Source organism: Otolemur garnettii, unplaced genomic scaffold (genome assembly GCF_000181295.1).
Source record: "Otolemur garnettii isolate 467f Iridium unplaced genomic scaffold, OtoGar3 scaffold00125, whole genome shotgun sequence".
Lineage (NCBI taxonomy): Eukaryota > Metazoa > Chordata > Mammalia > Primates > Galagidae > Otolemur > Otolemur garnettii.
This window is the reverse complement of record NW_003852520.1, coordinates 806,977-817,797: the sequence shown is the minus strand read 5'-3', so window position 1 is coordinate 817,797 and position 10,821 is coordinate 806,977. Positions and strand designations below refer to the sequence as shown.

The 10,821-nt window shown below is 39.1% G+C and overlaps 1 protein-coding gene across 1 annotated transcript in view; it reads left to right on the top strand.

Annotated features, from left to right (window-relative positions):
- Positions 1-1,300: 1,300 nt before the first annotated feature.
- CPSF6 (cleavage and polyadenylation specific factor 6) overlaps positions 1,301-10,821 on the top strand; it is a 19,607-nt gene continuing 10,086 nt past the window's right edge. The window contains exons 1-8 of the mRNA XM_023517916.1: positions 1,301-1,513; positions 2,982-3,085; positions 5,988-6,133; positions 7,769-7,942; positions 8,072-8,182; positions 8,619-9,123; positions 9,441-9,556; positions 10,037-10,190. Coding sequence (XP_023373684.1) covers positions 1,400-1,513; positions 2,982-3,085; positions 5,988-6,133; positions 7,769-7,942; positions 8,072-8,182; positions 8,619-9,123; positions 9,441-9,556; positions 10,037-10,190 — 1,424 coding nt within the window. The 5' untranslated portion in view covers positions 1,301-1,399. The remainder of the gene's footprint in view (positions 1,514-2,981; positions 3,086-5,987; positions 6,134-7,768; positions 7,943-8,071; positions 8,183-8,618; positions 9,124-9,440; positions 9,557-10,036; positions 10,191-10,821) is intronic.

The following is a 10,821-nucleotide window of genomic DNA, read 5'->3' as shown; positions in this document are numbered from 1 at the left end:
CTCTTTCCCTTGTTAATGACTTTTTTTTTGAGACAGTCTCACTATGTTGCCCTCAGTAGAGTGCTGTGGTGTCACAGCTCACAGCAACCTCAAACTCTTGGGCTTAAGTGGTTCTCTTGCCTCAGCTTCCCAACTAGTTAGGACTACAGGAGCCCGCCACAACGCCTGGCTATTTTTTTGTTTTAGTTGTCATTGTTGTTTGGCTGGCCCGGGCTGGGTTTGAACCCACCAGCTCTGGTGTATGTGGCTGGCACCCTACCTGCTGAGCTACAGGAGCCAAGCCTTGTTAATGACATTTTGAATTGTTTACATACCCATTCTTGTTGTTCACTTTCCTGTAGCTCAGTTAGTTTACTCTCTTTTTTTCTGAAAGTAGTAGCTTTGGCCAGACGTGGTGGCTAACACCTGTAATCCTAGCACTGTGGGAGACCACAGTGGATGGATTGCTTGAGCTCAGGAGTTCAAGACCAGCCTGAGCAGAGACCCCGTTTCTACTAAATTAGAAAACCTGAAGCTTGAGCCCAAGAGTTGGAGGTTGCTGTGAGCTATGATGCTGTGACACTCTACCCAGGGTGACAGCTTGAGACTCTGTGTCAAAAATAAATAAATAATAAATAAAAGTAGTAGCTTTCTCGGGGTTAGGAGACAAGATCTAAATACCAAAGAAAATAATAATTGTATTTTTTACAATCAAATAGTGAAGACTTAAAATGAGTTTGGGGTATGTTGGCGATATTTTTATATTACTTAAACGACCTATTTGTATTCATGCATCATTACTTAAGAGTATTTTATTTCCAAGCAAATGTGTTATTACTCCATGTCACTCTTTTCCCAGGGAAACGTTATTTCTATTTTAAAATAAATACCAATTGGAAAGTAGGATGCATCATATACAAATTTACATTATGGGCACTGTTCAAGAATAAATCTCTTGCATAAAAGGAATGAGATCTTTGACCTTTTTCTATTCTTTATCAGATTTCCTTTTTTTGTTTTGTTTTTTGAGACAGAGTCTCAAACTGTTGCTCTGGTTAGAGTGCTGTGGCATCATAGATCACAGCAATCTCCAACTCTTGGGCCCAAGTGATTCTCTTGCCTCAGTTTTTCTATTTTAGTAGAGATAGGGTCTTGCTTTTGCTCAGGCTATTCTTGAACCAGTGAGCCCAAGCAGTTCATCCGCCTCACACATTACAGGTGTGACTTTATCAGATTTTTAAAACAAAAAATTTGAATTTGTTTTCAAATCTATTTAATAGTATTCTGACTGTGTGTAATCTGGAACATTATTCTTGTATTGCAGGAAGCTGAATATGGTGGGCATGATCAGATAGATTTGTATGATGATGTCATATCTCCATCTGCAAATAATGGGGATGCCCCAGAAGACCGGGATTATATGGATGCTCTCCCACCAACTGTTGGTGATGATGTGGGTAAAGGAGCAGCACCAAATGTTGTCTATACATACACTGGAAAGAGAATTGCATTATATATTGGAAACCTGACATGGGTAAGTAAAGTTAACATGTTAATTAAATTATTGGTCATTGATTTCAAGCTCCTCTAGTAATGTTTTTTCTCGTGTTTTTATTTATTATATTTTATTTTATTTTTTGAGGCAGAGTTTCACTTCATCATTCCTGGTAGAATGCTGTGACATCACAGCTCACAGCAACCTCAGACTCTTGGGCTCAAGCAGTTTTCTTGCCTCAGCCTCCTCAGTAGCTGGGACTACAGACGCTGTCCACAATGCCCAGCTATTTTTAGAAATGTGGTCTTGCTCTAGCTCAGGCTGGTCTTGAAGCTCACAGGCTGGCCTTGTGAGCTCAGGTGATCCACCTGCCTCGGCCTCCCAGAGTGCTAGAATTATGGGGGTGAGCCATTGCACCTGGCCATTTCTCCCGGTTTTTAAAAACAAAGTTTTGAAGTTACTATATTTGTGTTTATTTTTTTTATGCAATGAGGAGAAATATACAAGTCCTTTAAAACATCATTAATTCCATTTTCTTCTAGTTTTGAGTTTTGTGGTCATTCAGCTTGTCTTAGTAGAGATACAAGTTAAATGTAAAATTATTTTTGTCTTCAGTTATCCTTTATATGTTACTATTTTTATCTCACTTCAAATATTCCAGTTTTACCAAGAAGAATACATCGGGTTTCAAACCAGGATTCAGAAGCATAGAAGGAGAGGAAGAGATGATTATCACTCCTAGTTTAAAAATAGTGTTCATTTCAAATTCATATTATAGATTTGAGTTTCATTTCTGTTCTTCAATTTGAAATCTCATAACACTGCTGCTGTATATGTTGTATTTTGAGTTGTCCATGAGACTGTCAGTTATTAATGGAGAGTATCATAACTGCATGTATGTATTGATTTTTAATTTTACTAGCATTAAGGCTTCACTCAAACAGCCCTATAGCATTTTTATGTCTCTACTTTGTTACTACATATGCTTGAGAAAGTTATGAAAATTACATATCTAAAAATCAAACTAAAATTTTAAATTTCTTTAATAATAACATTTTCTTTTAAAATGTCTTAATCTACCACCGCCGAGTCTGAGCAATCTCTGTTGGAGACAATAGTTAGGAGAGAGAGTGGATGCTGACTAAGAACTTGAATTTTAACTCCACCGTCTATTAGTTTTGTGACCTAAAGCAAGCTCTTTAATTTCTCCATTGCATCCTGTGGGGTGTTGAAAATTGTTGATCTAAAGTGCATGGTCAGTATTCAGTACGTGTTAATTTTTTCTTCTCTCCATTTTGTATTTAAACAAAAGATGGGCTTTATTTCAGGTAATTTTTCTTTTAAGAGGAAATGACAAGGAAGGTTAGTTTTATTGAAAATTTAAAATCAATTTAAACCTGAAAGATAGCAGAAACTCTTGAAAGTAAAAGCCTGTCTTATTTCTGAGGATATATAATAGAAACCTTGAATAAGTTTTAATGGTTAATGAGGGGAAAATGTCTTGCAGTGGACAACAGATGAAGACTTAACGGAAGCAGTTCATTCTTTGGGAGTAAATGATATTTTGGAGATAAAATTTTTTGAAAATCGGGCAAATGGCCAGTCAAAAGGGTGAGAATTCTTTTCTTCCTTTTTTTGAGTAGCTAGTATTTTGTTTCTTAAGTTAGTAGCTATTAATCATTAAGGTAGTGCTAAATATACACATGTGTAGGACACATTGTTTATGAAAGAAAGATTCTTGGACAGTAATTCATACTCATTTCATGTACCCTGTTGATTGAATGCACTAAAACTAGTGGAGTTGGAGATGTGGACAGATTAGGTCTAATTTTCTGAAGTTTTCTCCATCTGTGGTTGAAGTGGTTTATTGTCATTTTAAAGAAGGTTTGCTCTCCCTATGATTGATAAGGGAAGATGGACAACTGGAAAAAAATGTAACATGGGGGGCGGTGCCTGTGGCTCAAAGGAGTAGGGTGCCTGCCACATATCCCAGAAGTGGTAGGTTCAAACCCAGCCCCAGCAAAAAAAAAAAAAAAAACTACGAGAAAAAAAAAGGTAACATGGTTGTTTTGCTTTATTTAACTCCTAAACGGTGCAAGTGAGAGAGAATCTTTACAAGAATATTATAAAAACTGATATTCAGAAGTAAAAATATAAAATGCCACTATCTTAGCATCCACAGATGGTTACTCTTATCATTTTAGTGAATATACTTTCAGGGTTTTTTCCTTAAAAATAATAGAATTATAGTTCACATGTTTGATTTTTTGAGACAAAATCTCATTTTGGTGCCCTCGGTAGAATGCTATGCTGTCATAGCTCACAGCAACCTCAGACTTCTGGGTTCAAGTGGCTGGGTTTTTTTTAAAAGGAGAAATTGCTAGATACAGAGTAATACAGAATAGATGTATATTGTTTAGTTCTATTAAAAAGATTGTGCCAATTTATACTAAATTAAGAATATTTTCATAGCATACAGAATCTGAATACTTTTCAATCAGCTTCACTTCCACCTGGTCCAAGTCACCACCATCTCTCACTTGAACTTTGGCAGTAGCTTCTTAACTGATATCACTGCTGTCACCCTAATCTCCTGCAGTCTGTACTCTACATAGTAAAAGTTTAATTTTAAAAAGTGACAGCAATACCTTCTGCAACTTTAGGCAGAATCTTCTCAGGGCTTCCTGTCTCACCCCGCACCACTCCCATTGTCAACAAGGTGCCCTGTGATCTCCTTTCCTACCACCTCTCCTGATATACCCTACCACTCCTATTTCAGCTACATTAGTCTTTTTCTTGTTTCTCAAAACTTTTTACTGTTTCCTCTGCTTTGTTTACTTCCCTCCTCCCAAATATCCACAGGTTGCTTCATTCAGGTCTCTGACATATTTTGAATTTCCTTCTACAACCATCCTGTGCAAAATAGCACTTTTCTATCCTTTCTGTTTCCTTTATTCTTTTTCTGTTATGACAGATTTTACTTTTTATTGTATTGTCTCCTCCACCTCAACTTTAAGTTTCTTGAGAGCAGGAATTTTGTTCGCTCTTGTATCTGTAGCCCTAGAATGGTGCTCAACATAGAGGAGGTGCTCAGTAAATATTTATGTAATGGGTTAAGCTATTTCTAAATGTTGGGTCAAAGATAATCTTGATCAACCAACAGAGTTTGTTGACTAGAATAAGAGATCTATCTAAAAAACCATATTTACCAGTTACAGATTCCTTTGTTCCTTCTCTATTCCTACTGCTTCACTTGACTAGCTTTAAAAAAAAAAAAAACTATATAGAACATTAGGCAGTTGGGTGGCGCCTGTGGCTCAGTGAGTAAGGCGCCAGCCCCATATAGTGAGGGTGGCAGGGTCGAACCCGGCCCCCCATGTTGTGGCAGGCGCCTGTAGTCTCAGGAGGCTGAGGCAAGAGAATTGCCTAAGCCCAAGACCTGCAGGTTGCTGTGAGCTGTGACACCATGGCACTCTACCAAGAGCGACAAAGTAAAACTCTGTCTCTTAAAAAAAAAAAAAAAAGAAAGAAAGATCTTAAAGCTAAGATTGTCTCCCCCCCAGGATAATTTAGAAATCCTAAAACTGGGGCGGCGCATATACCGGAGGAGGTGGGTTCAAACCTGGCCCTAGCCAAAAACTGCAAAAAAAAAAAAAAAAATCCTAAAACTGTACAAATTGGCAATCATTTAGTTTGTTTTTTTGTTTTTTGAGACAGAGTTTTAATGCCGCCCTCCATGAGTGCCAAGGCATCACAGCTCACAGTGACCTCCAACTCTTGGGCTCAAGCAATTCTTTTACCTCAGCCTCCCAAGTAGCTGGGATTGCAGGTGCCTGCCACAATGCTCAGCTATTTTTGTTGTAGTTGTTGTTTAGCAGGCCTAGGCAGGTTTTGAACCCGCCAGCCTCGGTGTATATGGCTGGCACCATAACCACTGTGCTAGGGCGCCAAGCCTGACAGATTTTTTTTTTTTATGTGGAACATCCATAACAGAATATTATTAAGCCATTATAAGAAGTGAAGTAGTGATACATGGTATAACATAGATGAGCCTTGAATAGATGCCAGGTGAAAGAAGCTGGTCATAAAGGAGACCTTCTACTATATAATTCCATTTAGATGAAACGTCCAGAACAGGCAAGTCCATAGAGACAGGAAATGGACTTAGTGATTCTCTAAAGGTGAAGGATGGGGAGAAATGGGAGTGGTGACCAATGGGCATGGAGTTTCTTTCTAGGGTGATGAAAATGTTCTAGAGTTGATTGTGTTAAAACTGATATACTAAAAGGTCATTGAATTTTATGTCTTAAATGAGAAACAAGATGCCTGATCAAATAACATTCTAAGTATGTTAGTATGGAAAGATAAACATGAAAGTGTTTAAACTTACATAAGTTTAAGAAATATTTTGAGTATCTTAGGTAAAAGTAAATTCATACCATTTTTAAAAGCAATAACAGTAACATTATTAATCTTTCCTCACTTTCTACCCTTTCCTTTAAACATGTTTTAGGTTTGCCCTTGTTGGTGTTGGATCTGAAACATCTTCAAAAAAGTTAATGGATTTGTTGCCTAAAAGAGAACTTCATGGTCAGAATCCTGTTGTAACTCCATGCAATAAACAGTTCCTGAGTCAATTTGAAATGCAGTCTAGGAAAAGTAAGCAATCCCTCAGAGACTTTTATTAAAAGATGTGCATTTTAACCCTAGTGCATTTGTTTAGGGTTACGCTAGGGAAGTTGTTTTGTTACTAGTTCATTGAAACTCTATTTGAAAAAGTCTCTGCTTTCAATTTGATTTAATTGCTGAGTACCATATACTGGAAACCTACTTCCATTTCATTTTTCTCTAGATGTAACAGTCCCAGAACTTTACAAAATTTGCAAGTTCTATAGCCCTGCCATTCTTGTCCTTTCATTCCCATCTTAGGAGTAAACTATACTCTGATCCTTAGATCAAAGGAAGGCTAAATGGATGTATGTTATGGTGGAGGAGAGATGATTGAGAACCAGAAAGTATTATTTGATTTTTCTGCTTGGCGCCAAGACCTTTCACTGCTTGGTAAAATGAATATGGAAGAGATTTGTCATTATACACTTAAAAATATTATCATGTAAAGAGATAAGATCGGCTCAGCACCTGTGGCTCAAGCGGCTACGGCGCTAGCCACATACTCCTAAGCTGGTGGGTTTGAATCCAGCCAGGGCCTGCCAAACAACAATAATGGCTGCAACCAAAAAAAAAAAAAAATGGGGCTCGCCGCCTGTAGCTCAAGCAGCTAAAGCACCAGCCAAGTACACCAGAGCTGGCGGGTTTGAATCCAGCCTGGGCCTGCCAAACAACAATGACAGCTACAACCAAAAAATGGTCAAGTGTTGTGGCAGGTGCCTGTAGTCCCAGCTACTTGAGAGGTTGAGGCAAGAGAATTGCTTGAGCCCAGGAGTTGGAGGTTGCTGTGAGCTGTGACGCCATGGGCACTCTACCCAGGGTGATAGCTTGAGGCTCTGTGTCCCCAAAAAAAATGGCCGGGTGTTGTGGCAGTTGCCTGTAGTCCCAGCTATTTGGGAGGCGGAGGCAGGAGAATCACTTGAGCCCAGGGATTGGAGGTTGCTGTGAGCTGTGATGTCACGGCACTCTAACCAGGGTGACAGCTTGAGGCTCTGTCTCAAAAAAGGGGGGGGGGAGATAAGATTGATGGTCATGTAATTAACAGAAATTCAATTGTTTTTCTTTAAATGTTTCATCACTTGAAATTTAATTGAAGAATATGTTAGGGGCGGTGCCTGTGGCTCAAAGGAGTAGGGCACTGACCTCATATACCAGAGGTGGTGGGTTCAAAACCAGCCCTGGCCAAAAAACTGCAAAAAAAAAAGAATATGTTAGAAAATTCAAATGATATATGCTACTGAAATTAAGATTTCTGGGCTGTGCCTGTGGCTCAAAGGAGTAGGATGCCAGCCCCATATATCAGAGGTGGCAGTTTCAAACCCAACCTCGGCCAAAAACTGCAAAAAAAAAAAAAATTTCTGTCAAAACATTTGAGTCTTGGCAGCTGCAGAGAACTAATAGTTTGAAAGTAACTCATGTTTACACATTGGACATATATATAAACGTAAATAGATGGAAAGGTTTTTCTAACCAGTATTTCTCATGTAGTTTGCATAGGCCCATGGCATCTGCAACTTAATGTCTAGTACAAATGAATTTTGAAGTAGAGTTGTTTCTAATAACAGTGGTTACGTTTCAGAGAACTTTTCTAATAAGTGCTATTTATGAGTATTTGGATATTTGCAGCTACACAATCAGGACAAATGTCTGGGGAAGGTAAAGCTGGTCCTCCAGGAGGCAGTTCACGTGCAGCATTTCCGCAAGGTGGTAGAGGACGGGGCCGTTTTCCAGGGGCTGTTCCCGGTGGGGACAGATTTCCTGGGCCAGCAGGACCAGGAGGGCCACCCCCACCTTTTCCAGGTAAAACTTTTCTTAAATTATCATGGATAAAACATGTCTACCTAATACCTCTTTTCCTTTTCTCTCTTTTTCAAGTAATGCATTATTAATGTGACTTACTCTCCTTGTTATGCTATTTTTGGAATCCAGGAAATTTGATCAAGCATCTTGTTAAAGGAACTCGGCCTTTGTTCCTGGAAACTAGGATTCCATGGCATATGGGGCACAGCATAGAGGAAATACCCATTTTTGGCCTAAAAGGTCTTTATTTTTCTCCAAACTTGCTTGACTTATATATAGAATATTTACATCCGTCTTATTTTCTTACCTCTTAAAAAACCCTTTCAAGACCATTTTTCCTCGTTTCCCTTTCTAGCTTGGCATCAGAGTAGACTGTAAGGTGGGTGATGTCACTGTAAGAAGTGTGTTCACGGAAAGGTGGAAAATCTCTCTTAAGTGTTGTAATCTTTTTATTAAAGCTTTTGTTTCAATAATTTTTCTTAAGCATAAGTTGAGCTAGTTAAATTTGTAAGGATATGCTTCACCATTATAGCTATTAGTCTAGTATTTACCACATGGGTTTCATTTAAAGAGAAAGAATCTTAATCTATGAGTTACGCTTTAAAAGTATTATCTTGGCATGTAAATGTTGAAATATCTTATTGAAGTATTTTTTTCTCTCTCCTTTATTCTGTAGCTGGACAGACTCCACCACGTCCACCCTTAGGTCCTCCTGGCCCACCTGGTCCACCAGGTCCTCCACCTCCTGGTCAGGTTCTGCCTCCTCCTCTAGCAGGGCCTCCCAATCGAGGAGATCGCCCTCCACCACCAGTTCTTTTTCCTGGACAACCCTTTGGGCAGCCTCCGTTGGGTCCGCTTCCTCCTGGCCCTCCACCTCCAGTTCCAGGCTACGGCCCCCCTCCTGGTCCACCACCTCCACAACAGGGACCACCTCCACCTCCAGGCCCTTTTCCACCTCGCCCACCTGGTCCACTTGGGCCACCCCTTACACTTGCTCCTCCTCCGCATCTTCCTGGACCACCTCCAGGTGCCCCACCGCCAGCTCCACATGTGAACCCGGCTTTCTTTCCTCCACCAACTAACAGCGGCATGCCAACATCAGATAGCCGAGGTCCACCACCAACAGACCCTTATGGCCGACCTCCACCATATGATAGGGGTGACTATGGGCCCCCTGGAAGGTAAGTTAGTATATATCTATGAAAGTATTTGGTAAAACATAAGAACAAGGACTCTGAAAAACATTGTATTTAGATATGTAAATAATATCATTTCAGCCTTCAGAAAGATGAGGTTTCTGAGTTGCTACTTCATTTCAGTTGAAAGATACTGGTATAAGAGAATTCTTAGCTTGTTTCAATATGGAAAATTAACTTTTATCTAAGGCACATGTCCAAAAGCAGCTCATATGAATTGCTGTATACTTCTATGATTAACTTAGAAAGTCTTTTGAGTTCTAAGATGAAATACTAAGTTATGGTTTATTTTTATTTTATAGGGAAATGGATACCGCACGAACGCCATTGAGTGAAGCTGAGTTTGAGGAAATCATGAATAGAAATAGGGCAATCTCAAGCAGTGCTATTTCAAGAGCTGTGTCTGATGCCAGTGCTGGTTTGTATATTTTTTCCTATAGTAATATTTATGTTATTAGGAATGACCCCAAAACTTACATGCAGTCTGATAGATAGATCATTTACATGTAATAGTTATTTTTATGTATTCTAAGTCATTAGTTATTTATTTTAGGGATATTGAAGAAAGATGTATGACACAGTGGTGGAAAGGCCCCTAATTTTAAGTTATTAGATGTAGATTTAAGTCTTAGCCTTGACATTTAATAGTCCAGGGACCTTAAGGCAGGCAAAATGTTAACCTGTTTTGTGTAGCTGTAATAGTCACTGAATGTGTTAATTTCAAGACTTTTGAAAGGCTCTCGCAGATGGTAAAGAACTAAAAACAGACATCTTCTATAGTCATTTTAAAGCACAACTACTTCTGTAAAATGTTTTATCACTCTTAGCCCTAAGAGGTTTGATGGTAGTTTGAAAATAATATTCGTTTGACTTTAACCCCTTAACCTTTCCCCCACAGGTGATTACGGGAGTGCTATTGAGACTTTGGTAACTGCAATTTCTTTAATTAAACAATCCAAAGTATCTGCTGATGATCGTTGCAAAGTTCTTATTAGCTCTTTGCAAGATTGCCTTCATGGAATTGAGTCCAAGTCATATGGTTCTGGATCAAGGTAAAACTTTCCTGTCTCATGTTTATTTAAAACTGCTGATTTACAGATGGAAAAAATACAGTGTATAGGACTTTAAAATAGGCTTTGATTTTATTTAGTGTTTACTTAACAGCCAGACTGATTTTGTAAACTAAGTTAAATGTCAGGTCTTTGAGTTTACTCTTAGAATGACACTGTGAAGATTAAGGCACGATGTGATGTCTCTCCCTGTCTTTTTTAGCCTCATCTTCTCTCTCTCTCTCTTTTTTTTTTTTTTTTTTTTCTGGAAGACAGAGTCTCACTTCATTGCACTCGGTAGAGTGCTGTGAGATCATGGCTGAGAGCAATCTCAAACTCTTGGGCTCAAGCGATTCTCTTGCCTCAGCATCCCAAGTAGCTGGAACAGCAGGCTCCCACCACAACACCTGGCTATTTTTAGAGATGGGGTCTTGCTCCTGCCCAAGTTGGTGTTGAACTCCTGAGCTAGGCAATCTACCTGCCTCGGCCTCCCAGATGGCTGGGATTAACAGGTGTGAGCCACCACACCTGGTCCTTATATCTCTTCCCTGAGTATTCTCCAGCCATATTGGTCTCCCTTCTTTTTTCTCTAGACAGTAAACATTTGACCACCTCACTTTTTTTTTTTTTTTTT